Source organism: Elephas maximus, chromosome 1, assembly GCF_024166365.1.
Source record: "Elephas maximus indicus isolate mEleMax1 chromosome 1, mEleMax1 primary haplotype, whole genome shotgun sequence".
In the NCBI taxonomy this organism is placed as follows: Eukaryota; Metazoa; Chordata; class Mammalia; order Proboscidea; family Elephantidae; genus Elephas; species Elephas maximus.
The window spans coordinates 91,451,392-91,479,216 of record NC_064819.1 but is presented as its reverse complement, the minus strand read 5'-3'; the positions used below and the strand labels follow the sequence as shown (position 1 = coordinate 91,479,216).

At 51.1% G+C, this 27,825-nt stretch overlaps 3 protein-coding genes across 7 annotated transcripts; 2 read left to right on the top strand and 1 right to left on the bottom strand.

The window, feature by feature from the left end:
- Positions 1–1,899: 1,899 nt before the first annotated feature.
- Positions 1,900–7,051, top strand: POU5F1 (POU class 5 homeobox 1). Its single transcript, XM_049888194.1, has 5 exons — positions 1,900–2,292; positions 5,574–5,694; positions 5,983–6,113; positions 6,441–6,602; positions 6,785–7,051. The coding sequence occupies exons 1-5, from the start codon at positions 1,900–1,902 to the stop codon at positions 7,049–7,051; spliced, it is 1,074 nt and encodes a 357-aa protein (XP_049744151.1).
- Positions 7,052–8,643: 1,592 nt separating this feature from the next.
- Positions 8,644–12,681, bottom strand: TCF19 (transcription factor 19). Of its 3 annotated transcripts, none has more exons than XM_049888294.1 (4): positions 12,194–12,681; positions 11,569–12,103; positions 9,961–10,525; positions 8,644–9,417 (listed from the first exon to the last, which is right to left on the bottom strand). In XM_049888294.1, the coding sequence occupies exons 2-4, from the start codon at positions 11,795–11,797 to the stop codon at positions 9,183–9,185; spliced, it is 1,029 nt and encodes a 342-aa protein (XP_049744251.1). In that variant the 5' UTR covers positions 11,798–12,103; positions 12,194–12,681; the 3' UTR covers positions 8,644–9,182. The 3 variants fall into 3 exon arrangements, with proteins under 3 accessions (XP_049744251.1, XP_049744259.1, XP_049744267.1); XM_049888302.1 differs by having other exon boundaries at positions 11,569–12,317; positions 12,504–12,681; XM_049888310.1 differs by having other exon boundaries at positions 12,504–12,681.
- Positions 12,682–12,983: 302 nt separating this feature from the next.
- On the top strand, positions 12,984–27,416 carry CCHCR1 (coiled-coil alpha-helical rod protein 1). 3 transcript variants are annotated; one of them, XM_049887937.1, is made up of 18 exons: positions 12,992–13,072; positions 14,133–14,199; positions 14,277–14,490; positions 16,261–16,558; positions 17,669–17,832; positions 17,941–18,076; positions 18,290–18,400; positions 18,621–18,770; positions 19,336–19,446; positions 19,544–19,650; positions 23,965–24,077; positions 24,233–24,278; positions 24,428–24,570; positions 24,721–24,909; positions 25,010–25,111; positions 26,480–26,631; positions 26,752–26,941; positions 27,192–27,416. In XM_049887937.1, exons 2-18 carry the CDS (start codon positions 14,139–14,141, stop codon positions 27,302–27,304), a joined length of 2,400 nt encoding a protein of 799 aa, XP_049743894.1. In that variant the 5' UTR covers positions 12,992–13,072; positions 14,133–14,138; the 3' UTR covers positions 27,305–27,416. The 3 variants fall into 3 exon arrangements, with proteins under 3 accessions (XP_049743903.1, XP_049743894.1, XP_049743885.1); XM_049887928.1 differs by lacking the exon at positions 12,992–13,072 and adding an exon at positions 13,491–13,837; XM_049887946.1 differs by lacking the exon at positions 14,133–14,199 and having other exon boundaries at positions 12,984–13,072.
- The last annotated feature ends 409 nt before the right edge of the window (positions 27,417–27,825 follow it).

Below are 27,825 nucleotides of genomic sequence, written 5' to 3'. Positions count from 1 at the left end.
AGAGCCCCTAATTCACCCCAGGGCCTCCACTTAGGGCAGGTTTTAGGAGCAGACAGACAAACATCATCCCTAGCAGGCAGGCACAGGGAGGGCTATTCTTTTGCGAACTGCGTCAAGCACCAACTAGGCCAGCAGTTTGAGCCCTCAGAACACTAGGCCAGGTCCCAAAAAAATAGACCCTGAGGGAGAGCTTAGGACAGGCTTCCCACATCCCCACCACAAATTGCTCCCTATCTCCTCAGCACCTCTTCTGTCAGCCCCCCAAAACAAAGTTCATCCTGTGGCCTGGGCGCGGGAGTGGGGTGGGTGGCAAGGCCAGACGCCTAAGTCCTCCAGAGAAAGGGGGAGCGGGATACCTGGGTCCCGGTGGGGGCCCTTGGAGCCTGTCTGAGGAGGTGCAGTCTTTGAGGGGGACTGGGGAGGGGGGGTTGCTGGAGCTCCTTTTAGCCACTCTGAGGAGGATTCTGTGTGAGGGGGTTGGGGCTGGAGGGCTGGAGGGTTGGGGGGGAGCAGGAAGCTGTCCCCAGGGGAGCCATCCAGGCCCATTCAAGGGTTGAGCACTTGTTTAGGGTTAGAGCTGCCCCCTCTGGGGACTGGGATTGTCCAGCCTAGGCCATTGTCCTGCCCCCTTCCCCCGTCCCTCCCAGGCCGCTTTGAACCTGAAGTCAGATATTTTCTCTTTCCCCCTCCCACCTTGACTTTCCCCACCCAGGGCCTAGGGCTGGAGGCCTGGTATAGGGAAGTGGGGGAGGGAGAACAGGGCCTACAGTATTAGATCCTTGGGTACTTGAAGACAGGCGGCAAGGACCCTGATGTGCGGGTCCCACCATGGGGGGTCCTGTGTGAGGGAGTGTCTGGTCCCTCTGTCAGGAGCAAGATTGGAAAACTCAGACCCAGTCAGCCCAAATTCTTGTCCTAAGAAGGAGAAGTGGGGATCCGTCCCAGAGTTTGTAGGTGAAGAGACTCTGGGATCTGAAGACTGGGGATTGGAGGTGGGGGATGAAGTAGGGCCCTTGGCGGAGAATCAGAGGTGTGTCAATCTGCTCCTATTGATGGGGTTGGAGTTTAGCAGGCTGGGCAAATAGGTGCCAGGGATTTGAAGCTGTGGGGTACCTGGCTCTGGCAAGTAAGGTAGGTGGAAACGCCTGGGTTTCTAGTTGGGGGCATGGGGCCCACAGGGGAAATTAACCAGTTAAGCACAGTACTGCACCATCTTACAGTAAGCAAGGTACTCATGGGCTTAACTGTGTTTATTTACTAATCTGTAGCATAGTTTCACATGGATTTCCAAGATGTGGTAAATTCATATGAAACTGTGCACTACAGATTAGTAAATAAACACAGGTAAGCCTGTGTGTACCTTGCTTATTGGGTAATCTCTGCCAGCGGGCAGCTGGTGAGCATATCTGTGGCTATTAATAAAAGGAAGGTAATCCCAACAGTACTTGGCACATCCAGGTTCAGTAAATGTTTATGGAGCTGAGGCGGTGGCTGGGCTTCAGTAAGGGATGGTGCCAGGAGTGTGAAGAGGGTCAGGCACCAGGGTTTATGAAGAAGTGGAGTGTCAAAGAGATCTCAGGCCTGATGTGTGCATGGCCAGGCTAGTCTGCTGAGAGTCCGAAGTGAACGTCCCTATGTAGGACCTGCACCGAGGGCCCTGGAATCTGGAGGTGCGCCCAGTGCAACCTCCTTGTTTCTGTTCCACAAACACCACTGCAACAGGCAAACACCCTTCGCCTCAGTTTCTCCCACCCCCACCGCCCTCTCCCCCACCCATCCAGGGGGCGGGGCCAGAGGTCAAGGCTGGTGGGTGGGATTGGGGAGGGAGAGAGATTTTGAGCAGTCCCTCAGAGATCCCTCCTTTCACCAGGCCCCCGGCTTGGGGCGCCTTCCTACCCCATGGCGGGACACCTGGCTGCCGACTTTGCCTTCTCGCCCCCACCGGGCGGTGGGGGCGAAGGGCCGGAGCCGAGCTGGGCTGACCCTCGCACCTGGCTGAGCTTCCAAGGCTCCCCAGGTGGGCCAGGTATCGGGCCGGGGGTTGGGCCGGGCGCTGAGATGTGGGGCATTCCCCCGTGCCCTCCGCCGTACGAGTTCTGTGGGGGCATGGCCTACTGTGGACCTCAGGTTGGCGTGGGGCTGCCCCAAGGCGGCCCGGAGACCCCTCAACCCGAGGGCGACCCAGGGGCCGGGGTTGAGAGCAACTCCGAGGGAGCCTCTCCCGAGCCCTGCACTGGCCCCCCTGGTGCCGTGAAGCTGGAGAAGGAGAAGATGGATGAGAACTTCGAGGAGGCGAGTGATCTGCAAAGGGGAGAAGTAGCTGGGGCTGGCAGGGGCGGCAACAGGAGCAGGAGGCTGTCGCCTACAGCTGCCTAGGCCTAGAACCCAAGAGGGGAGCAGGCAGGAGCAGACCACCCCAGGCAGAGCGATGTGTGGCTGCTTTGGGCAGTCCAGAGAGGCATGGTCAAGGTGGGGAGTAGAAACCGGAATTCGGAGAGATAACCGCAAGCGAGGCCCGCGGCGGCCTAGGGAAGTCGGAAGCGAGCACAGACTGGGCCTAGCTCCGGAGCGGGCCCTTGACAATAAGGCCTCTTAACATTTCCTAGGCCTGACCGCTCATTACTAGTCCAGCCCTGGGCGGTGGTTGGGGTTTGAGCTCATTTTCCCCACCCTTAACCCTTCTTGAAAATTTGATCTTATCAGTCCCAGGATCTGTGGCCTTAGGGTTAAGTGTAGCCTGAGGATAAAAACCAACGTTCTTATCCTAGACTAATTGTTCCTGAAGGTCTAGGGTGTGACTGGTTTCTGATAGCTCTTGTTTGGCCTTTCTGGACTGCTGAGTTTTGTTTACCCCATGTCAAATTTAGGGTCCCTTATGAAAACCCTGGTGGTGTAGTGGTTAAGTGCTATGGCTGCTAACCAAAAGGTCGGCAGTTCAAATCCACCAGGCACTCCTTGGAAACTCTTTGGGGCAGTTTTACGCTGTCCTCTAGGGTCGCAACGAGTCGGCGTTGACTCAATGGCCCTGGGTTTGGTTTTATCTCTGCTGAGGAGCCCTGGTGGTGTGGTGGTTAAGAGTTCAGCTGCTAACGGAAAGATCTGCGGTTTGAACCCACCAGCAGCTCCGAGGGTGAAAAGACCTGGCGATCTGCTCCGGTAAAGATTACAGCCTAAGAAACCTTATGGGGCAGCTCTACTTTGTCCTATAGGGTCGCTGTGAGTCGGAATCAAACAAAACTACCTCTGCCTTGGAGGAGAGTGAGACATCATTATGCAAAGTGCACACCCTGGCAGCTCCTTGTAAACAGCTGAAAATACTTGATTTTAATCAATTTAGCCTTAATTTCGTAAGTTGGGAATAAGAAAGAAAAAGGTGGTGGAAGATGTCATCTACAGGCCATTCCTAAATATAGGGTTTGCTGAGGGATTGAAGACTTTACATGTTCAGCCCTGGTGGGGCTATTAAAGATGTGTCTTCCAGGCTTCCAGAGACAAGTGTAAGCAATTAGAGATCAAGTACTAAGCTTTTAGGCCCCGCAGAAGGAGGTGTGAGAGTGGTTTCAGCCGCGACGTAGTAGCCCCAGACTCTTTGCAGGAGGTGACTGCTGAGCCTTGAATAATAATGGCTGCCAATTGTGGGCCACTTCCTAAGTGCCTGGCTGTGTACCCAGTTTATACATCATTATCTCATTAAGCTTCACAAAATCTCCTAGGGAGGTATTATTAGCTTATTTCACGGGTCTTAGTGGCTAAGTAGTGAAGCAAGGAATTGAACTGGGGTATAGCTTATTACATAACCCTAAAATAGGATTTGGAGAAGCTGAGAAGGGGAGAGCTTGAGGGCCTTTATAGGATTGAGTTGATCAGGCACTAAGAATGGAAATGAAAACTTATTTGAATTTAATATGGTTGATCACTCTTGAAATACTTCCCTTAAGGCCTCCAGGGCCACACATAGACTTGGTTTCTTAGTAGCTGCTTCTACTGTCTCCTTGGAGTGCCCTGGGGCTCAGTCCTCCAAACTCTGCTTTCTCTACCCTTCTTTCCTCTCATCTACCCTCAAGGCTTTAAATGCCATTTATACGTGGATGACTACTACATTTCCCATCTTTAACCAAATGGCTTCCTGAACTTCACCGCCACATCAGAGTTGCTCAAGGCCCGAACCAGTCATCCTATATTACTTTCCAATCCTTCGGAAGCACTGCTGTCTTTAGCTCTGAAATACATCCTGAATCAATTACTTCTCCCAGCCGCCATCATCCCTGCCTGATTACCGTAGTCTCCCTAGCTCCACCCATGCCCCTCCTTACAATGTATTGCCAATATATCAACTGAATGATCAATTTAAAATGTAGGAGGCTATCATTTCACTCTTCAAAGCCTTTCAGTGGGTCCCCATGTCACTGAGTAATACCAAAGGTACTGCAGTGCCTACAGGCTTTGCCCTATTCATCTCTTGGACCTCATCAGCTCCTACCTTCTCTGCTTTCTACTTGTCTTGCTCCAGCCGTGCTGGCCTTGACACCTCCAAACACACCAGGTATAGTCCTACCTCAGGGCCTTTCTCTGTCTAAAATATTCTCCAGATAACGCTTTGCTCAAATATCCCCTCCCCTGGCCATCCTATTTAAAATTGGTCACTTTCTTCCATAACTCCCTACCCTGCTTTACTTTTTTCCATAGTGTTTCTGACATCCTGACATAGTGGGTAATTATTTGTCTACTTTATGTAGCAGCTGGCATATAGAAGGTGGTCAATAAATCTGCTAAATGAATGAATCGGTGAGGATGCTCCTATATTGCAAAAGAATACAGAAAAAATATGGGACAATCAGATATAAATATTTTTTTAATTGAGCACCAGATGTATACAAAGCACTTTATTCCTACCTGTGCTGACACCTATTACTTTTTGCAGTGTATATATGTGCCTGGGGCATAGTTTGTGGGACCTCCAAAAGCAAGCTTGGGAGAATATATTGGCAGTAGGTTTGGTTTTTGGTTTTATCAGAGGAATGGTGTTCTTTGTTCTCAACTTCCTTTATCGGGGCAATACTTGAGTCAAAAGGCCTTTGTGTTAAGTGAGCTGACAGGCAGGAACTCTATAACCTGACAGGTGTTGTTTCTGAGACTAAGGCCTGTCTGCTCCCCTGTGGGTACTTGGATGTGCAGATTTCTGGAGGAAGAGGGGTCCCTAAACCCTGGTGGTGTAGTGGTTAAGAGCTATGTCTGCTAACCAAAAAGGTCAGCAGTTTGAATCCATCAGGCACTCCTTGGAAACTATGGGGCAGTTCTATTCTGTCCTGTAGAGTCACTATGAGTGGGAATCAACTTAAAGGCAATGGGTTTTTTTTCTGTTTTTTGTCATACATGAATCAGTGAGCAGTACTGGAGAGCAATGATACTTGTAGATGATAGGTGGGCAGTCTGGGAGGCAGAGATACTTCCACAGATCCATTCTTTGGGGCCGTAGTCAAAAAGTATGGTGAAGGAAAATGGGGAGGAGAGGTAGGTAACTTGTGTGTTTATATTCTTATGAGTCCTCTGCTTTTTTCTTTTTTAAACTGCAGTCCCAGGACATCAAAACTCGACAGAAAGACCTTGAACAATTTGCTAAACTCTTAAAACAAAAGAGGATCACTCTGGGGTATACCCAGGCCGATGTGGGGCTCACCCTAGGGGTTCTCTTTGGTGAGTCAGCTCCGCATGTTCTACAGGGGCCACCCCCCACCCCCGAACATCCCTGAACTTGGGCTTTTCCTTCCCTCAAGGGATCCAGACAGCGGGGTGTTTCAGGAGCAGGGTTTTACCTCCAACCATGAAGGGAGAGGAGGTGGGAGAAGATACTTGGGCTTAGAGTGGTGGGACCCTAGTGTGGGACATCTTGTGAGGACCAAAAGAAGGTTGAAGCCTGGGTTTCAGAGTCTTCAGGACTCTAGATGCTGCCTCATCTTGCCTTTTTCAATTGGCTTCCCCCAGGGAAGGTGTTTAGCCAAACGACCATCTGCCGTTTTGAGGCTCTGCAGCTCAGTTTCAAGAACATGTGTAAGCTGCGGCCCCTGCTACAGAAGTGGGTGGAGGAAGCGGACAACAATGAAAACCTCCAGGAGGTAAGGGCAGGAGGGATACACGGGGACCTGCCCTCTCAGTCCCATTTGCAGAGTTTCCATTCCTTGCTTGCAGCTCTCCCTTTATCGAGGCAGCAGTTCTCAGTGGAATGGGGTGTAAATTCTTCAGTCCTGCTGGGAGAAGGTCTGCAGCCATTGGTCTAAACCCACCCTTCTAGATGCTTCCTTGTCATGCTTCTTGGCTCTGCTGACTCATCCAGTCAGTGCCTCCTTAGCCCTCCAGTCACTGGCCCATTGATGCTGTTGCTCATGGTCCGAGGCTGGTCCTCTCACCTCCCTTGTCACCCCCTCTCCTCTCTACCTGCCCAGATATGCAAAACGGAGAACCTCCTGCAGCAGGCCCGAAAGAGAAAGCGGACTAGCATTGAGAACCGAGTGAGAGGCAGCCTGGAGAACCTGTTCCTGCAGTGCCCAAAACCCTCGCTGCAGCAGATAGGCCACATTGCCCAGCAGCTGGGGCTTGAGAAAGACGTGAGTGCCCCACCCCTGTCGGCTCCACATCCTACTTGTCCCCACTCACCCTTTCTTCCCTAGCTCTGGCTCCTGCCCTTCAACCACCCTGTTGGCTTTAGATATAATGACCAAGCAAAAAGCCAGGCCCACCCTCCTGGAGATCATGATCTAATGTCACTCTCCCCTCTGTCCACCACCAGGTGGTCCGAGTGTGGTTCTGTAACCGGCGCCAGAAGGGCAAACGATCAAGCGGTGACTACTCCCAGCGAGAGGATTTTGAAGCTGCTGGGTCTCCTTTTCCAGGGGGACCAGTGTCTTTTCCTCTGGCACCAGGGCCCCATTTTGGTACCCCAGGCTATGGGGGCCCTCACTTCACTACTCTGTACTCCTCAGTTCCTTTCTCTGAGGGGGAAGCCTTCCCCTCTGTCCAGGTCACCTCTTTGGGCTCTCCCATGCATTCAAACTGAGGTGCCTGTCCTCCTTCCCAGGAATGGGGGGACAGAGGAAAGGGGGGAAGCTGGGGAAATAGGACCCTGGACATTATACCAGGGCTTTTGGGGTTAAGTTCTTCACTAAGGAAGGGAGGAATTGGGAGCACAAACAGTGGGGGCAGGAGATTTGGGGGTATAACTGATTGGAGGGAAGGTAAAGTTCAATGATGCTCTTGATTTTAATCCCCACATCACTCATCACTTTGTTCTTAAATAAACCTGGGTCACAGTAGATATTAGATACTTCTGTCTTTGGTTTATTATACTTTGGTTGCTGAAGAGAGTGTGGACATGGGGATAAAAACAAACAAACAAAAAAACTCAAACTTGTTGCCATCAAGTCTATTCTAACTCATAGCGACCCATAGAACAGAGTAGAACTACCCCATAGAGTTTCCAAGGAGCAGCTGGTGGATTCAAATTGACGATCTTTTGGTTAACAGCCAAAGGTCAGCAGCCACCGGGCTCTTAATCACTGCATGCTCTTAATCAATGTGCCACTAGGGCTCCAGGGCATGGGGATACCCAATGCTAAATATTAGCTGTTTTCATATGCAAATAGACCTGGAAACCAAAGTGCCATTCAAACTGCTCAAGGTCACAGAGGGAAAGTTAGGATTAGAACCCACTTACAACCCAAGTTTATTGCTAGAGAACCTTCTAGGCATAAGCTGGTTTTTGGGAGCCTGTGACACGGGTTCTTAGGAGAATGAGTTGAACAGATACAGTCACCATGTATCCTCATTGCCTATTAGGAACTGGCTTTTTTTTTGTCTTTGTACCTAGGTCCTCAGTGGCTTTGTACGGTACTAAGATACCAGGTCTAGGTGGTCATTTCTGCTGATCAACCCAACCAGAAACTCCACTTTGTGCTTTCTTGATACAAGGGTTCATTTGGTTTCCACTTAGTTTTTGCCTGTCCTGTCAGTGACTTGCCTAAACCTTAGTGTTAAGGTCTGACTTTGTCACTAGCTATTGGGTGCCCTTTTCCTGGAGCTGACTCCTCAGTGAAAACCTTGGGTTGTTAAGTCTAAGCAGAGACAGAAGTAGGGAGAAAGACGTGCAGGTTGCAAAATAATCAAGGTTTCCTTAATAGGAACTATAGGTCCCTGGGTGGTACAAAGTGTTTTTGCTCTACTAGCCCAAAGGTTGGTGATCTGAACCTACCCAGCAGCACCACAGAAGAAAGGCCTGGCAATCTACTAGCATAAAGAGTACAGCCAAGAAAACCCTACAGAGGAGTTATACTCTAACACAGGTTGCCATGAGTTGGAATCAACTACATGTAAAGTTTTTGTTTTGTAAAGGAAACTAAAAAACTGTGACAAGCTCTTGTCTTGGTGTGAGGCACACCAAAGAAAATCACAAGGACTGTATGTGAGTTAGGAGGTGGTTGATCTACACTAAAGCAGGTCAGCATTTAGTTTGTGCACTAGGCTTTCTGTTTTCCTGGTGGTGCTGGTGAAGGCAGTAAAAGTTTTGCCGTCCTCATGAAATTAACCAAATCCCAACTACCTTATTTTAATGGCAGTGGTTTAAAAGAGCCAGACATGAATGAAATTGCTTGTTTTTTTATTTGGAAATAGAAGCAGAAAGTCCAAAAGATCTCAAAAGTTAGGTTATGATGATCATGGCCAGGGGTAGGACTAGCCACAGTATAGGGCAATTTGGGGGCCAGGTCCTAGGTTTTCCCGGAATCCTCTAGGTGATACCATCAAAGGACACCAAGAAACCCACTTGTCCAATACTGGGGCTTATGATATCTTCCCAGGCATGGCCTTTGCAATTGATGGATGCTGTGGTCCCAGACTTTCTGGTGTCCGTGGCAACAAGCTCTACCACCTGTCAATGGGAATTTGCAATCCACTGGCTACAACTTCTTGGAGGCAGTATCTTTGGCAGGAAACATCTCTTCTGTCACCTTTGGCCATGAGCGCCTGCTCCAGTCCCTGAATTCAGTATCCATGGCAATGGGCTCTTCCCTGGCATCATTCCCTCCTGGGGAGGGAAGGGAAGAAGGGGGCATCTCTTAGGATCCATGTGCACCTTGCTGTTAATGCCCCTGGCCTGGAGGCCCCAGCTCTGTCCTCTCTGTTGGGCCTTAGGCCTAGATGCCAACACCGCATCCTGGGCATCGGAAGTCTGCCTCCCTGGCTGCCTGGATGCTGCAGCCAACACAGGCCACATGGAACCAGGTGTCACAACCATCACACTGAACCCAGGCCACTGTCTCTTCTTGGGGCAGGCAGCAGCGGGGAGCTGCACAGGGTTCCCCGCCCCCAACTGCAGGGGGGGCCATGGGGGCGCTCACTGGGTGCTTCCGAGGACGCCCACGACGGTTTCTAGGAAGTTGAGGGGAAGACACAAAAACGAGGGTCACTGGAAAACTGTAGGAGAAGCCTCGAAATCTGGGTAACTGCAGGGTGAACCTGGAAACTCCTTGGAGGCTTGTAGTGTGAATCTAGATAAACTCTTGGTAAGACATCTGTAATGTGAGCCTGTAAACGGTCCTCAAAATCTGTAGGGTGGATCTAGAAACAGTCCCTGAAAATGTGTGGGGTGAGCCTGGAAATGTCCCATCCTTAGGCACTAGAAGAGTGGGGTTGAAGATGTCTGAATGTAAAAGTAGGAATTCTGTGCTGATCTATTTTAAAACCACTGCCCCCATCCCACCTAACTCTTGCTGTGTCCTGTATATATATTGTTTCTGTCAGCAGAGCTAGCCCAGGTCTTGCCATTCCAACATCAATTCCACCTCTGCCCACTACCTCCCATCCCCACCCCCAAGCAGAAGGCCTCTTCAGGGCCTGGGGTTCTGAAACAGAATTAGAAAGCAGTGAAATATTGCTGGAAGGCAGACATGATCGGAAGGCCTCTCCACTTACCCGATGGGTGTCGGTGGGGTTTTCTCTCCTCGCAGTTTCTTCCTGGGCTCCATGAGGACTGGCGGGGGGCTCTCAGGCCCTTTCTCATCATCGTCCAGTTCTGCCAACACTCGGTGAGCTGATTTCCTCCGGTTTCTGGGGGCTGGGGTTCGGGCAGAAGGGGTGGTCCCCACTTCCCCAGGGGGAGTGGGAAGGGGTAGGCTCTGGGGCCCACCCCCACCCCGGGAGAAGGTGAGAGGCTGGGGCTGGAGTTTGCTGAGGCTGCCGATGGAGTTGAGGATCAGTGTAGCCTTTGGGGCAAGGGAGAGGGTGCTGAGGGGCCGCTGTGGAGCCCCCTGAGAGGGCAGCATCGGCTGGAAACCACCCCCGGACCCTGCTTCTCCCTGAGACAGTGGGATGGTAATGGCCGCAAAGTCCTGAGGTTTGACTCGAACTTGTTGGAACATGAAGTAGAACTCGGAGGGGCTGGTTCCTGGGGTCCCTTCAGGGCCAAAGGTTAGGAGGTCACCATCACTCAGCTCCAGCCTGTGACCCTTTGGGAGTCGGACATTATTGACTAAGGTCCCTGTTGATGGTGGGGCACCAGACAGATACAGACAGTGACAAAAAAGAAAGGACCAGAGTCAGGAGTGGAGAAATTTAGACCTGTTCGATTTTCTGGGGCCCATCAGGAGGAATATGACATGCTGTTGTCCTTCTTCCCTCCCTCATATTTTAAGCCCCTCAGGTGGTGACACCAGATAGTAAGCAGCTTGTGAGCTGGGAACAAGTTTTTTTTTATTGTGCTCTCCACGCTGATTCCTTTCCTCTCTCTGAGGTCCATGCCTCCATCTCAGTGGAAGCTCTCTCACCCAGCTCCAATTCAAAGTACAGTTATTATCTCAGCATAGCTCTGGAGCCAGGCTGTTTGGGTTCAAATCTTGGCTCCACCACTTACCAACTCTGTGCTCTTGGACAAGTTTCTTAACCTCTTTGTGCCTTATTTTCCCCATCTGTAAAATGGGGATATTAATGCCCCCCTACACTCAATGCACTTAAAACAGTGTCTGGTTCAAACAGGAAGTCTTAAATGAGTGTTAGCTACAATAATTATCTAATCCTTACACCTACCAAAGCAGACCCACTAAGCCTTACTATTTAGTTTTATCTAAGAGGAAACTAAGACCCAGAGAGGTGACGTGACAGGCCTGAGGTTTCACCAGGAGCCAGTGGCAGAACTGGGGCGTGAACCCGGGCCTTCTGAGGCTGAGACTATAACTACCTTTGAGTCAGGGAGAAAAAGATACACTCCCATTATTAAATTGTGATTTAATGCAACTACTTAAGATGGAAACAGGTGCCTCAACAAACCTGGAAACGGTCCAGTCTGAGTCTGGCCCCCAATGGCCACAGACATACCCCCTGATGATGTCCCAGGCACCGGATCTACTTCCCAGCCCCCTACAGACAGCTTCTGACACCACCCCTTTGGGGGGAAAATGATCTGGACCACAGCTCTATCCAACCAGACAAGGATTTTGGAGGCAGGCAGAGCCCCCATGGAGCCCCTTAGTCAAAAGCCTGGATCTGCAACCCTTCAGGGGCAATGCCGCCCTGCTCACTGCTCACCTTGGCTGCTGTGGTCCTCCAGACTGACCCTCCAGTCATCACCCTTGCGCTCAGCGTGGAGCTCGGCATGCACCCCGGAGATGAGGCCGGGCTCCCGCTGGGGCCGCAGAGCCACATCACACAGGTCGGCCCTGCGGCCCAAGCGATAGGTGCAGCCAGCCCCGGTGGGAGGGTGGAAGGTGTAGAGATCGCTGCCTCCTATGCGCAGCAGCTGGAAGCAAGGCAGCATGGGCGGTGCTTCTTTGCACCACGCCTTCCACTTCAGGAATCCATCACTTTATGCCGGTCCTGGGTCGTGTATGGCTGGTCCAAGTTCTCTTCCGAGTGTGATACTCAACCTGGAGCACACTCCCTGAGTAGGGGAATTTCAGGGGACAAGGAGCCTAGGCATGCAAAGCAAAATTGGCAGTCCAGCAGCTTTGCAACTGGAAAATTCGGGGAAGGTCCTTGGTGCAGTGACAAAACAGGAACACGCCCTATGGCACCTCAGTTGAGCCGGATCCTCAGGCCGCAAAATAATCGGAACGTCTCCAATCTGTGCAAAGCAATGATACCTTAGGCAGCTTTTGGGCAAATGCCAACTGGAGGGAGTGGGGGCTTGCTTCTGTGCAATAGAGCGCATCACCTCAGTGTAATTTGAAAAAAGCAGCTTCCTGTCAAACCTGCTTAGCCAAATGGAGTACCCCTTCTGCTCGCCCGCATCCCGCTTTTCTGGTTAATCCTCACTCGGAACTATTTAGTTTGGAACCCTGTGGGAAGCGAATCCACTGTCACCCCCCGAGAAGTCCCCCAAGTTCTTCACCAAAGCAGATCTAAACCCCTGCTTCCCAGTTTCCCTGGGTGGGATGAAAACAGCGGATGGAGCTCCCCGCAATCACGCAAGACTAATTCAGCCCTTTCCCTCCGGGTCCCAGCCCGGTTTCGGATCTACCCACGCAGTGACATCTCGGAGTGGTCTCCTTTCCAGACAGTGTCGGTCTGTGCGGAGGCCCCAGGACCCCTCGGGCTCCTTGGCCCGGACCCGCGCTCCCGCAGATGTTTGACAGCGAGGGTGCCCAAGCCAGGAGGGGCCGGGCCTCTGTGCGCGGGCTGACGCGACCCCTCCTTCGGAATTCCCGGGTCTCCAGTTCGCGCAGAGGGGGCCCGCCCCCTGATGCCTTTGATTGGGCAGCTCTCTTGTCCTCGCTTCATCCCATTGGGCAGCGCACTGGTATCCCTGCACTCCCGCCTTTCACCTTTTCTGATTGGTTCACAAGTTTTCCCGGGTTCCCGGAGTTGGGAGGAGCCACCAGGGCGCGGAGATACTCAAACACTGTAATTGGACCCAGTTTTAGACGCTACTGCGCCTGCGTACACTTCGCCCCTCCTTCCGGGGTGAAATCTGGCTTTGGAGCGGCCCACAAACCGGCCCGCTCTGCGCAGGCGCACTCAGGGGCGGAGTCCAAGGCCCCGGAGCTGGGCGTAGGGGGTGTGGCCTAAGGCAGAGGGGGTGTTCTCGCGCTGGGTAAGGGGCGTTCGAGAAGAGTCGGTTGGGGGCGGGAAGGGGCTGAAAGGGGTGCGGGGGTGGGCTTAGGGGGTCCATAGGAAACAAGAGGTACAGGGGCTAGATGAGGTGGTCAGAACAGCCTTAGCGCCCTGAGGGTGAAGGCTCAGGGGAAGCGGGTGTCTGGGGAGAGCGGGGTTGAGAACCGAGCATCGGCTGGAGTGCAGGGGGCGAAAGTACACTGATGAGTTGGGAGGTGAGAGTGAAGAGCCAGGATAATTCCTTCAGGGTAAAAACAGATTAGGAGGTAGGGAGGGACAGGAGTAGGTCCCCGATTAAGTCAAAAATAGATAAATTGGGGTGGGATGGTGGGAAAAAGATCTTGAAGAGCTAACTGTATGCTCCAGGACTTTGGAGAGGGGAGAGTGGGCAACAGGAATGAAAGCTGAGGGCATAGTAGAAAGAAATTGAGAGGAAGGTTGCAGGGAGGATTTGGATGAGATGGCAGAAAGACGGCCTTCTGCCTAGGGATCTTGCTGGCTGTATTCCCAGGGATCCCGGGGAGGCGTTTTGCCCCACATGTGGCCACGTTCACCTGGGGCCAGGCCTTGGGCAGGGGCTTTTACAGGGAAGGACCCAGGAGTCATGGCTTGGTGGTGCCTGGATGGGCTTCCCCAAGGCCTTGCTGAGCCATGGAGAGAACTCTGGAGATTGGGCTCGCAGCCCTTGGAATCCATAACTTCGATGCGCAGGACCAGCAGGGACTATAGAAGCTTAAGGAAGAGGGTAAAAGCACTGTCGAGAACCCTAAAATTATGAGTAGAACCTAAGTGCATCCCTCCTCAGGCTGTCTCTCAGTAAATTTCCTCCATCTCTGGGGTTATTGCCAGAGTTCTGTCAGGATCTTGGTTGGGACAACCAAGTGAATTTGCAGCTCCTCCTTTCAGGAAATAGGAGTAGGTGAGAGTGGGGTGGACCTGGCTGCTATTTAGGAAGGATGACTTTGTTAGTGTAGGGGCTTTCTTTTTGGAAGTAGGACTGAAAATTGAATTGGAGTGTCCTTTTTTCTCCAATTGTCCAGGGGAACATGGATGGCTGGAGACAGAATCTAGAGCTTTCAAATAATGTGGAGACGTTGCGACCTTCAGGTCAGTGGGACTAGGCAGGGGACTGGTGATTGCCTCTCCCTGGGAAACTGACCATCTGTGCCCTTGTGATTCCTCAGGTTCCACTGGGCTAATTCCCCCATCCCACTTCCAAGCTCGGTCCCTTCCAACTCTGCCAAGAATGGCTCCCACCTGGGTTGCAGACATTCCCTTGGTCCAATCCCCAGCCCATCAAGATGTCTCAGAGAGGCGGCTAGACAACTTGAGACCTCAAGTGCCAATGTGGGAACGGGATGCTTCTGGTGATGGGCAAGAGCCAGGGCGGAGAGTCAGGTAGGGATCCATCATTGTCGTTTTCTCAGGCTTGCTTGCCTTTGACCGTCCATCAAAACAGATTCCTTACCCTGTTTCAGCTCTAGGTTCCATAATTTGTTCATGTTTGTATAAACAACTATTGGGTGCCTACAACACATAAATAATAAGGCTAGGGATGAGGATAACAAAAATGAATGAGAGATCCTGATATTAAGGAATGGAAAATCCTGGGGAAGGAGACAGATTGGTCAACAGGTGATCCTAATAAGCATGAAGATGTGCAGACCAGGAGTATAGACTTGGTACTGTGGTGGTGAAGGAGCCCTGGTGGTGCAGCGGTTGAGCACTTGGCTGCTAAGTGAATGGCAGTTCCGACCCACCCGGTGGCTCTGAGGGAGAAAGACTGGCGATCTGCTTCTGTAAAGATTTACAGCCTAGGAAACCGTATAGGGTAGTTCTGCTCTGTCACATTGGGTCGCTATTAGTCAGAATCGACTGACAACACCTAACAACTGTGGTGGTATGGAGTCATTCTGATGGTGTAGCTGAAGAAAGCATTTACAGAGGACATGGCTTTAGAGCTGCCATGCTATTTGTTGATGTGCTGTCTGTAAAACTTTTTGACCTTTCATGTGTGTTTTCCCCAAATAGACTGGAATGTCATTCTGCCATTTTGCTCTAGAGTGGGCTTACACACATGAGTCTACCTTGGACCCCACCAAAGAGGAAGGACCATAATGAAGAAGAGGGACCCCTGGACTGGGGACGGAGACCCTCTAATGCTAGCTTGGCTGCCAAGTGGCAGACCTTTGCCCAGTTAATTTTCTTCTGAAAAATCTTTTGGTTTTGGGCTTCAATGAGGAAGCTATCGCAAGAGCCTTGTTATGAGTTAGTTTAAACTTTACACGACACCAGTAGACTATATACTCCCCAAAGGTAGGGTCTATGTAATTTATTGATGTACTGTCCCCTTTGACTCCTCATGTAATATACTGAGCACTCACTAGGTGCGTTTAACTAACCCCTGGCCTTACTGTACTGGTACTAGAAGCTCATGAGTGCTATACCTTTGCTCCTCCTTCGAACTTTTCCTTGCCCTTACATCAGAATTCAGAAGTCTCTGAGTGTTCTTCCAACCTCTCCACTCAGAATGTGTTTCCTAATGGCATACCCTATTCACACTGTTTCCCACACCTCTTGCTTTCCTCTTCTACTGCGACCCTTGTGTGCATTTGATGTTTAATATATATATATGGCTCTCTCTAGGTGTATGTCTCATGACCTCAACTAGCCCTTAGGTCCTGTGAGCCCAGACCAAACCCACTGCCATCGAGTCAATTCCAACTCATAGTGACCCTATAGGCCAGAGCAGAACTGCCCCATAGGGTTTCCAAGACTGTAATCCTTATGGAGACAGACTGCCACATCTTTCCCCCATGGAGTGGCTGGTGGGTTTGACCTGCCAACCTTTAGGTTGGCAGCCGAGTGCTTAACCACTGCACCACCAGGGCTTCTTATAAGCCCAGACAGTGGACCTGATATGTGCAGGGCCTCAATGAATGGTGATGGTGATGTAAATATAGAGATCCCTGTGTAGTATTCCTCATGCCTCTCTGCAGAGGCCCCGTGGCCCATCTTCATGCCCCTGCCTACCCCAATGGGAGCAGAGGAATCTTTTGCCTCTTCCTGTCTCCTATGACCCTGGGTGGGAGCAGAGAGGCCCGAGTATCTGTGTCCAACCTCCCAGTACCAGAAACACATCTCACCTATGTGAACCTGTCTTTGAAGGTCCCTGGAGGGGTCTCAGGCCCTGACCCAGCAGGCTGAGTTGATCTCTCGGCAGCTGCAAGAATTGCGGCAGTTTGAGGAGGAGATCCGGCTCCTGCGGGAGACCTCACTGCAACAGAAGATAAGGCTAGAATCCCAGGCCATGGAGCTGGAGGCTCTGGCGCGGGCAGAGAAGGCAGGCCGAGCTGAAGCCGAGGGCCTGCGGGCTGCCCTGGCTGGGGCTGAGGTCATCCGGAAGAACCTGGAAGAGGGGACCCAGCGGGAGCTGGAGGAAGTTCAGAGGCTGCACCAAGAGCAGGTGAATGTTGGGGTGAGAAGGGCTCAGCATCACAACAGGGTGAACTGGGTAGTAGCTTCCCAACAAAGAGCAAAGGTACCACAGAAAGGGTACCTGTGAGCAGTGAAGTGGTGAGATCTTTGGAGAAGGAGAAAAAGCAGGTGACCTGGAAAGAAGGAGAACTTGGGCGTTTTGGCCTTATTAGATTCCACTCTTTTCCCAGGACTCAGGTGCCCTCCCTCCACTTGACGCCTTCCTCCTTCCCTTTCTAGGACTTTTATAGTTTTGCCTTCCTACTTCACTTCAGGACCTAGTTCATCTGGGAGCAATGCAGAGGAGGGAGAGTGAGGAGGTGGGTGTGGGGGCCTGCTGGGAGAGGGAGATTCTCCAGTCACCACTTACCAATGCTTCCTCTTTGCCACCCTGAGATAGGAGCTGGGGAATCAGTGAGGTATAAATGAGCCTGCGGCCCTGCCCTCATGGGTGAGTGTACAGTCCAGTGGGGGAGACACACACTAAACACTTGATGTATTCACGATTAATTAATTGCAATTGGGAGCAGTGCCATGAAGGAGAAGGGCAAGGGAACCTTAGTCTAGTTGGGGGTGCTAGGGAAGGCCAACTGAACAAATTGACATGTTAAACAATGAAACCATAAAGGTACTAGAAGAAAACATGGCTGAATCCCTTTATGACCTTGGAGTGGCAAGCCATTGAAGGTGTTTAAAAACTTGTTCGAAGATTGTTACAGTCATGCAGGCAAGAGATGAGGGTGCAACTGACTATGAGTACATCAAGTGTTTAGTGTGTGTCTCCCCCACTAGACCGTAAGTTCATCCGTGAGGGCAGGGCCTCACCAACTCAGGTTGGTGGCAGTGGAGATAGAGAAAAATGAAATTTGGCTTGGAGGGAAGAGCAGACAGGAATTGTGATGGATTGAGTTTGAGCAACAGGGAAGAGGGAGGTGCCAAGGGCAGTCTCCATCTTGCTGCACACAGTTGGGTGGTTTGTTGGGGTGCTGTCTAAGGTCACAGAGTGAGAGTGAAGGGACAGAGCCAAAGCAGGGGGAGGTGGGGAAGGCACAGAAGTGGGAGTTAGCTGGCCCAGCTGAGCCTTGTTTTCTCTCTATAGCTCTCCTGCTTAACGGTGGCTCACCAGGAGGCTCTTTCCAGTTTGACCAGCAAGGCTGAGGGCTTGGAGAAGTCTTTGAATAACCTGGAAGCCAGGCGGGCAGAGGAAGCCAAGGAGCTGGCCACGTCCCAGAGGGAGACTGAGCTGCTGCAGAAGCAGCTGAGGTAAGTGGGATGGGGGTGGGCTGCCCCGGAGGGGGTCAGCAGTTGGTAGGTGTGGTGGATCTCCAGAACACCCCATTGATGGTCTCCCGGTTCCCGCCTCAACCCCAGCAAGACCAAAGAAGACTTGGAGGCTCAGGTGACCCTGGTTGAGAATCTAAGAAAGTATGTTGGGGAACAAGTCCCTCAAGAGGTCCGCAGCCAGGCTTGGGCGCAGGAGCGTCAGGAGCTTCTGGAAACCATGCAGGTGAGGGAGAGTGCTGGGGTCTCATCTGTGTGTGTGTGTGTGTGTGTGTGTGTGTTGGAGGGGTCTGGGTGGGATGTGAGGGCTCAGTGACCAGGTCTTGAGGTAGAGGTGGCCCCTGGGAGTGGGGAGGGCATGGAGACCGGCTGCTGGGGAGACCAGGCCCAGTGAGGGCAAGCATGGAGGCCCTACAGGCGGCTCTCCTTCTGCCCACAGTGCTTGCAGGAGGACCGGGACACCCTGCACAGCACTGCTGAGCTGCTCCAGGTACGGGTGCAGAGCCTCACCTACATCCTGACCCTACAGGAGGAGGAGCTAGCCAGGAAGGTAGGGGCCCTTTTTCCACATCTGGGTCCTGTATCTTCTGTCCCCAGCCTCAGTCCCTTTGTGTGAGACGGGTAGGTGTGCTGTAGAACTGACCAGGTCTTTCCTGAACTCCTTGCTATGGCTTCTGTTGCCCAGGGTGGGACAGAAAAAACAAAGGCTGCCCCATCCTTCTTCTCCTCCCCCGGGAGCCCACATCCTGTCCTCGTTCTTCTCACCACAGATTCAGCCTTCAGATTCCCTGGAGCCTGAGCTCTCCAAGAAGTTCCAGTCATTGCTGACCTGTTGGCGGGAGAAGGTGTTTGCCCTCATGGTGCAGCTGAAGGCCCAGGAACTGGGCCACAGAGAGTACGCGGAGCAGCTGAAGAGACAGGTGACTTGACTTTTCCCCCCCATGATTCCCTCCCCTGCTCCTGCGAACCCCTTGCTTCTTACATAATGGGAAGGTCTTCCTTCATTTAGTCAACAAAAATTTATTGAGTGATTACCACATGCTGAGGATACAGCCCCGAGCACAGACAGGCCAAGTACCTGCTCTCATGGAGCTTACATTCTAGAGGGAGCCACACAATAAGTAAGCAATTCAATGATGTCAAGCAATTGTTTGTGCTATAAAGGAAAATATGAAAGATAATTTGACAGAGAAAGACTGTGGGGTGGCAGCAGCCATAGGTGGGATGGTCAGGCAAGGCCTCTCTGAGGACGTGGGTGACATGGTCAGAGGTGGTGGGTCTTTGTTGGGGGGATCATGGGGCAGTTCCTCAAGGTGTGGGCACATAGAACATAGAACTGGCCCCACTATCAGGAACTCAAGTTTCTTGTCTCCCTGCATGGCATTCTTTCAGCAAGCCCTGCCCCGGCCCCTTCATCCCCTGTGCCCCTCCCACTGCAGCTTTGGGCTTTAGAAGGGGCGGGTCCCAGCCTCCTCTTCTCCCCAGGTGGCCGAGCTAGAGGAGAGAGTTGCATCGCAGAGCCAGGAGCAGGCCATCCTGCAGCGCTCCCTGCAGGACAAGGCCGCAGAGCTGGAGGTGGAGCGGGTCGGTGCCAAGGTCAGGGTCTGAGACGGCCAGAGGCTACCGGGCAGGTCTGCAGGGGGCGGGGTGGGTCTGGGGGCGGGTACATTGTCCTGACCCGCATCCTTTCCAGGCCCTGCAGGGGGAGCTGAGCCGTGCTCTGGAGGCCCGGCGCCAGCAGCAGCAGCAGACAGCCTTGGTGGAGGAGCAGCTTAAGCTAGTGGCCAATTCTGTGTGCAGGTACCTGGGAAGGAGGCTTAGGGTGGGGTTGTTTCTGCTTCTCAGCTTCCAGAGCACTGTGCATCTGAGGGCCTCAGGCAGGAGGGGCTGGAAAGCTGGCGGATGTGAAGGATACAGGGCTGGAGGCATTCAGCGCTATAAAAGTCCCTGGGTTTGTGTTTCCTGGGGCAGCCCCTTCTACACTGACACCGCGAGCAGTTGCTATGAACCACCGTGACCGTGCGTGTTCTGTCTAGGGGTGAGGTAATGCTTCCTCAGGCAGTTGAGTCTGCAAACAGCTGGGGTTTCTAGAGCACCTGGGAGGAGCTCCAGCTTTAGGAGTTCCGGGATGGGGGCGTGGGTACTTGATCGGTCTTTCTGCCTTTCTTTCAACCTTTTTTTCCTTCTACCTTCCTCTCTTTTTCCCCTCTCCCCTTTCCCTCCCTTCCTCTCTACTTTTTTTCCTTTTTCTTTTTTTCTCTCGCTCTCTAAAAATTTACAGGTGTGATCTGTTTAGTTGGGGAAAAAAAAAACCTATCTATTTTAAAACTCTACACCTAATTCCTTACTATAGATTTTATCTAAAATGTATGTCAGTTTTTTTGTTAGTCAATTGCAAGCAGTGTCTCTCATACCAACTTCCTAGTTGTTCCATTACTGACTCTTGTTATGGAACCTTTATCACCTTGAGGAAAACCTCAACGGAAAAACGGGTAATAACTTTCCCTCAGCTTTGGACACTGAGGTACCTGAGCCATTGTCTAACATTTAGAAGTCAAAAAACTGTTTTAGTAAGAGCCACAGTAGGTGTTGGAAGCACCCTACTTAAATAATTTTCAGGTATCAGTGCTCTTTGCTGTGCTGTTTGGGGCACAACTTTGAGGCCTTTGTGATTCGTCTTTTTATTTATTGGCACAGACTTGGACTGTCCAGAGGAAGTCCCAGCCCTGTCCCCAGACATCCCTTGGTCCCTTTTCCCTGGGGACCTGTGGCCTGCATAGGCCTCTCACTCTCTTGAGCTGGTGCCGGTCCCACATCTGGCACAGTCAGTCCAAAAAGCTCAGGGACCTGCCCTCCATTGGTATCAGAGAATCTACACTCCTGGGCTTGTTGGAGAGGATAACTTTGTTTTTGATACATGATTGTGATCAAAAACCAGGTTGTGAGGAATAAGCTCAGCATGTTGCATGAAAAGATAAGCAGTCGTTTAATGCCTCTGTGGCGCAGAGGCCCTCAGAAAACCTAGTGGGCAGTCATCAGTTCATACACTCCAAATGTGAAACACAGTGCCAGGGGACTTCCAGAACCTCCAGACCCATCAGGGGCCTGCAAATGACAAGTCTAAATCTGCTGCAGATTAGACAGCTCTGTGCTATGTGCTGTTTTAGCCCCAGTAGCGTTGTTTGTACTGAACACATTACTGTGTTATGGTATGGGGCCAGATAAGATATGATCCCATGAAGCTAATAATTGGTTTTGACTGTAGGACCGTTATTAAAGACACTGATTGCTAGGACCCAAGTGAGAAGCTTACCATAGATTTGGGTATCAGGGATAGCTGTGTTTTCTTAGGAGGAACTGAATTTTTTTTTTGAGATTAAACAGACAAGTTTTATTAAATGTAACAATGTTATAAAAACTGAATAATAATAGTAGTAAAGTATTACTGTCTATCAAAGCTTTAGGTAGACAGCACTTTAAGACCTAAGTACAAAGAATTATTTTCTGATCTTAAGTGCCAGTTATTACCAATTTTCACCCAAAAGGTCTTTTTTCTCCCCCTACTGAAGTTAAAGAGCCATTGCTGGTCAGCTGAAAAGGGAAATGTTTGGCTCTCTGTTCAAGGTGTTGATTAAAGTAATGCAAACTAAGTACAAGTAGCAGCCATGTAAATCTGCATGGCATTGCATCCAAGCAGAGGACAAGGGGTAACTTAAATATGTGCACTTAATCAAATCCTGGTTTTCTCTTTGGCGTTACAGGGAGCAGCGGTACCAGCTAGCTGGTGTCTAATATTGCACTGCTATTATAGCATAAACATACAGTACTGAGCCCTGACAGCGTTAGTACCTGCTCACAAAATGCATCAGTGTTTCTCTCAGTCTGGCCTGCTGACCATAATCCTCTGCTTTGAAGTTTTAATGATTTGACAGCTAAGGCAACAGAGGAAAAGGTTTAAGGCCATCTTAATGTATACAAGCATTCACTTTAGTTAGTATATTGCTTTTGAGAATAGTCTCATTTCTGTGACATTAAAAACTATAGAGTTTTCCTTATAAGTCCAAATCATCAATTTAACGAAAGAAGTACAATATAAAATAATACGTATGAAACCACGATATTTAGTTACAGTTCAAACTAAAAATTACTAACTATATGTAGCTGCTTCATTTTTGGCTTTGCATTTTGGCCCCTAGTTCATTCATTCTTTTTTTTTTTTTTTATGGTGCTTTAAGTGAGAGTTTATAAACCAAGTCAGTCTCTCATACAAAAACTTACACACACTTGCTATATAACCCTAGCTGCTCTCCCACTAGTGTGACCGCATACTCTACCTCTCCACCCTGTATTCCCCACGTCTATTCAACTAGCTCCTGTCCCCCTCTGCCTTCTCATCTCACTTCCAGATAGGAGCTGCCCACGGGGTCTCATGTGTCTACTTGAGCCAAGAAGTTCCACTCCTCATCAGTATCATTTTCTGTCTTATAGTCCAGCCCAATCCCTGTCTGAAGAGTTGGCTTTGGGGATGGTTCCAGTCTTGGGCCAGCAGAGGGACCGGGGGCCATGACCTCAGCGTTCCCTCCAGTCTCAGACCATTAAGTCTGGTCTTTTTACAAGAATTTGAGGTCTCCATCCCACTGTTCTCCTGCTCCATCAGGGATTCTCTGTTGAGTTCCCTGTTAGGACAGTCATCAGTGGTAGCCAGGTACCATCTTCTGATCTCAAGCTGATGTAGTCTGTGGTTTATGTGCCCTTTTTTATCTCCTGGGCTCATATTTACCTTGTGTCTTTGGTATTCTTCATTCTCCTTTGCTCCAGGTGTCATTCTTTTTTTTTTTTTTTAATTAATTTTTATTGTGCTTTAAGTTAAAGTTTACAAATCAGGTCAGTCTCTCATACAAACATTTACATACACCTTGCTATATACTCCTAATTTTTCTCCCCTAATGAGACAGCACAGTCCTTCCCTCCACTCTCTCTCCTTGTGTCCATTTGGGCAGCTTCTGCCCCCTCTGCCCTCTCATCTCCCCTCCAGACAGGAGATGCCAACATAGTCTCATATGTCTACTTGATCCAAGAACCTCCATCTTCACCAGTATCATTTTCCATCCCATATTCCAGTCCAATCCCTGTCTGAAGAGTTGGCTTTGGGAATGGTTCCTGTCTTGGGCTAACAGAAGGTTTGGGGACCATGGCCTCCAGGGTCCTTCTAGTCCTAGCCTGACCATTAAGTCTGGTCTTTTTACGAGAATTTTGGGTCTGCATTCCACTGCTCTCCTGATTCCTCAGGGGTTCTCTGTTTTGTTCCCTGTCAGGGCAGTCATCAGTTGTAGCCAGGCACCATCTAGTTCTTCTGGTCTCAGGCTGATGTAGTCTCTGGTTTATGCGGTCCTTTCTGTCTCTTAGGCTCATAATTACCTTGCGTCTTTGGTGTTCTTCATTCTTCCTTGCTCCAGGTGGGTTGAGACCAATTGATGCATATTAGATGGCCGCTTGCTAGCGTTTAAGACCCCAGACGCCACTCTCCAAAGTGGGATGCAGAATGTTTTCTTAATAGATTTTATTATGCCAGTTGACTTAGATGTCCCCTGAAACCATGGGCCCCAAACCCCTGCCCCTGCTACACTGGTCTCCGAAGCATTCAGTTTATTCAGGACACTTCTTTGCTTTTGGTTTAGTCTAATTGTGTTGACCTGTCTCTAGGTGTCATTCTTACGCATTCTTTACAACTGGCACCTGCTGGAAAAAACCCAACTTTTTAACTATGTATGATTTGTGTAGTGTACACCATTTCTTCTGACATACCCTACAGTGTTTTAAAAATGGTGTAGCAGGGTCAATTTTATGTAACAGTCACTACAGAGTCTCAGTGCTCAGGTTCTCTTCTTCCCTTTTGTCTGCAAAGGGGCTAGGACAGGCTAAGGGCCAACAAGCGAGGGCATGTGCATTACAGGCCTGGCCTTGCCATTGACTCTAGCTTCTCTTTCCTACTCCTATTTCCCCTGCCCAGCTGTCCTCTCTTCTATGACAGCTCAGGATAGAGTGGGTTATCTGTACAAGTCCGTTCGTGAATGCAGTAAGGGTTGAAGAGTCAATGACCTGTGCCTTCTTCAGCTCTCAGATCTGGCTCCAGAATACCGTGGCCAAGGTGGAACAGGCTGTCACCCGGCTACCCAGCCTCAGCAACCGACTCAGCTATGCTGCCCGCAAGGTCCACACCATTCAGGGTGGGTAGGGCCACTGCAAGACACCTTCTGCCCCTACCAGATCTGACACTCTTCTTCCTGGCCCAGTTCATTCTGATCTCATATCCATCCCCCATCTCCACTTTTTTCCTCTGAAAACTCATTTCTCTGTTGTTCTCTGTCTTTCTTCCACGCAGGTCTAGTGGCTCGGAAAGTGGCTCTTGCTCAGCTGCGCCAGGAGAGGTGAAGTTTGGGGCCTGGATCTGTGGGGGAAGAGTGGGCTTTGGGGTGTCGGTTGTTGGGTACCAAAGCAGTGAGGACTGAGGAGGGTCAGGGATGTAGGGATCGGTGCTGGGTGTGAGCTCCCCTGATTTTGCCTCTTCCTGTCTCAGTTGCCCCCCACCCCCACCCCCACCAGCCACAGATGTGAGTCTTGAGTTGCAACAGCTGCGGGAAGAGCGGAACCGTCTGGATGCAGAGCTGCAACTGAGTGCCCACCTCATCCAGCAGGAGGTGGGCCGGGCCCGGGAGCAAGGTACACGGGCCCCTGAGTCTCCAGGGGCCAGCATCAGGTTTGGTGGGGATGGAGGAGGAGGAGGAACATCTGGGGTCTGGGTGTGGAGAGGCCTGGGCACTGATGGGTCGGCCTGGGGAGGAGGCTGTTGCTGAGTGCCACCTCCTCCAGGGGAGGCGGAGCGGCAGCAGCTCAGCGAGGTGGCCCAGCAGCTGGAGCAGGAGCTGCAACAAACCCAGGAGTCCCTGGCTAGTGTGGGGCTGCAGCTGGAGGCGGCTCGCCAAGGCCAACAGGAGAGCACAGAGGAGGCTGTCAGCCTGCGGCGAGAGCTGACGCAGCAGCAGGAGCTCTACGGGCAAGGTGTGGCGGAGGGGCAGGGGGACATATGGAGGGTAGGGAGGAGGTGGGAGCCATGAGCCATGGTTCCTCTTGTCACACCACATCTGTACCTTCACCCCAGCTCTGCAAGAGAAGGTAGCTGAGGTGGAAACTCGGCTTCGGGAACAGCTGTCGGAAACAGAGAGGAGACTGAACGAAGCTCGGAGGGAGCATGCCAAGGCCGGTGAGATTTGCTAGAGTAGATGTGGGCCTTCTAGGAAAAAGGAAGTACTGAGACAGGAGCTTATTTCTTCCCCCAGACTTTTTAAAAAAGATATCATAGTTATATACAAGTAACGAAGTGCACAAGGAAAGGATATAAATGAATTTTCATGTGGTGAACACACCTACGTCTCTAACACCTAGATCAAGAAGCAGAACCTGACCAGCACCAGAGCCCCCTATGCCCCACCAGCCATGACCCTGCTGCACAGGCAAACACCGTCCTGACTAACACCAAAGATTACCCCTCAGTTTTCCTTATATAAAAACCAACCAAACCAAACCCACTGCTGTCAAGTCAATTCCAGCTCATCGTGACCCTATAGGACAGAGTAGAACTGCCCCATAGAGTTTCCAGGGAGTGCCTGGTGGGTTCGAACTGCCAACCTTTCGGTCAGCAGCCGTAGCTCTTAACCACTATACCACCAAGGTTTCCTTCTTTTATGTACATGAAGGTATATGTATATACCCATTGCCATCAAGTTGATTCTGACTCATAGCAACCCTATGGGACAGAGTAGAACGGCCCCATAGTTTCCAAAGAGCACCTGCTGCATTTGAATTGCCAACATTTTGGTTAGCAGCTGTAGCACTTAACCAGTATGCCACCAGGGTTTCCATGTGTCTGTATATGTCTGATTTATTTACTTTTTGTTGTTGTTTTGTTGAGAATATACACGGCAAAACATACACCAATAGTTAACCCCTCAAATTTCTATTAAGAAAAATTTCAAACACCTGGACAAGTTGAAAGAGTACTGTGCTGAGTATCCATATACCTTCTCTAACTAGATGCAGTTGGGAACACCTAGTGGGGGACAACTTGGGGAGGAATTAAGTTCTATTTTGGGCACATTACTTCTGAGAGACTTATCAGACCTCTAGACAGCAATTAACCTTTTGCCACATTTGATCTCTATCTATCCACATACACATTTATATATTCATTTTTCTGAACCTTTTATAGTTGTAAAATCACAACCCTTCAGCTGCATTGCCCACGAATAGGAAATTCTCCTGTATAACCTCATTACCTTATCACATTTTAAGAAAAGGAAAACAAATTGCCCCAAATCTAATATCCAGTCCATATTCAGTCTTCCCCTAAGGGGCTCTGGGGTGGTTTGGGGATAGGGAAGGTGCTTTGGGTCCAGAGATTCATAGCCTCCCTGAGCACCAGCCCACTCTCCCACTGTATAGAAGAGACACAGATGGCTTCAGAATGTAAGTGACTTCCCTGAGTCACAGAGCTGGTGACCCAGCGTTCCTGCCAGTCATTCCAGTCTGGGCTGACCCACCCTGACCCCTCTGTGCCCTGGCTTCCCCATAGTGGTCTCCCTGCGCCAGATCCAGCGCAAAGCTGCCCGGGAAAAGGAGCGGAACCAGGAGCTCAGGCAGCTGCAGGACGAGGCCCGCAGGGAGGAGGGGCTGCGGCTGACCCGGCGCCTGCAGGAGCTGGAGAGAGACAAGAACCTCATGCTAGTAGGAGACAGGAGACCAGGAGACCAGGGCCCATTGTGGGCTGGTTGGTGGGCAAGGGTGTACAGAGAGGAAGGGGAGGCTCCCACAGGGCTAGGTGGCGTTTAACCCTCTCCTTCCCAGGCCACCTTGCGGCAGGAGGGTCTCCTCTCCCGTTACAAGCAGCAGCGGCTCCTGGCAGTCCTTCCATCCTTGCTGGACAAGGGGAAATCTGTGGAGTCTAGTCCCAGGCCTCCAGGATCTTCAGCACCTTCAGCTCCCCTGGAATCTTCATCTCCAGCAGTGGCACCCTCCTCCAGGGACCCCGTAAAAGGTAAGAGCTCAGGCATGAAGGGACAAATGAGGGGCCCGTAGGAATCTCTGCTCCAGACACTCTTGGGTGCGTGAACAGTATTTTCTGTGATCCATGGAGGCCCATGGCCTCCTTTATCCACAGTCACCACAGCCCAAGGAACCTTCTCCCTCATGACCCTCATACTCTGTGCCAGCCCTGAACCTTCTGCACAGTCGCTGCAGGAATCTGCTCTTGTCCTGTTCCTATCCCTTGGCGTCTTCTTCCCCAGGGTCCCTCTCTGCCCTGCTCGATGACCTGCAGGGCCTGACTGAGGCCATTGCCAAAGAGGAAGGTCTGTGTCAAGGAGACAACCAGAACTCTCCTGCGCCTGTCCACCATTGAAGGGGAGGACCAGGCAGGATCTGGAGAAGTGGGGTGGCAGCCAGCCCTCTTCCCTACCTGGCCACCACCCAGTACCTGTGACGACTCCTGTGCTCAATAAAGATGATGACAGAAAGAGCCGTTGTTTGGAATTGTCATATCTGGGAGTGGAGAAGTCCCCCATACAGTTTTTTTCCCTAGACGACTCCTTTTCAAAACCCCTTTCCGAGGCTGCTGTGGAAGCTTTTTGGGAGGCTCCAGGTTTTCTTTGTTCTCGTCTTTTGTTCTAAAACGTTACCTCTGAAAATTGATGAATGCCAGGAGCGGGAAAGAGAAAGTATGCGTTCTTTAACCAGGTGGTGTGCTGGCTGGGGGTGCAGGGGTGGGATTGACGTCCATGGGTCCCTGCTCCCATGGCCTTACAGCCTAGTGGGGAGAGACAATGGTATACGAGCATCTAAGTGAATAAACAGGGTCTCCAGGCGGTGCAGACGGTTCGTGCTTGACTCCTAACGTAATGGTTGGTGGTGTGAACCCGCTGA

Bases quoted from the DNA above. Each gene is read 5' to 3' on its own strand.
- POU5F1 (XM_049888194.1), top strand. From the start codon at position 1,900: ATGGCGGGACACCTGGCTGCCGACTTTGCCTTCTCGCCCCCACCGGGC. The intron at 2,293-5,573 runs GCGAGTGATCTG...TTTAAACTGCAG, and splicing joins TGGATGAGAACTTCGAGGAG to TCCCAGGACATCAAAACTCG. The intron at 6,114-6,440 runs GTAAGGGCAGGA...CTACCTGCCCAG, and splicing joins ACAATGAAAACCTCCAGGAG to ATATGCAAAACGGAGAACCT.
- CCHCR1 (XM_049887928.1), top strand. From the start codon at position 13,631: ATGTGGCCACGTTCACCTGGGGCCAGGCCTTGGGCAGGGGCTTTTACA. The intron at 24,078-24,232 runs GTGGGTAGGGCC...TCTTCCACGCAG, and splicing joins CAAGGTCCACACCATTCAGG to GTCTAGTGGCTCGGAAAGTG. The intron at 26,632-26,751 runs GTAGGAGACAGG...TCTCCTTCCCAG, and splicing joins GAGACAAGAACCTCATGCTA to GCCACCTTGCGGCAGGAGGG.
- TCF19 (XM_049888294.1), bottom strand. From the start codon at position 11,797: ATGCTGCCTTGCTTCCAGCTGCTGCGCATAGGAGGCAGCGATCTCTAC. The intron at 10,526-11,568 runs GTGAGCAGTGAG...CACCATCAACAG, and splicing joins GGAGGACCACAGCAGCCAAG to GGACCTTAGTCAATAATGTC. The intron at 9,418-9,960 runs GTAAGTGGAGAG...TCAACTTCCTAG, and splicing joins ACCCCACCGACACCCATCGG to AAACCGTCGTGGGCGTCCTC.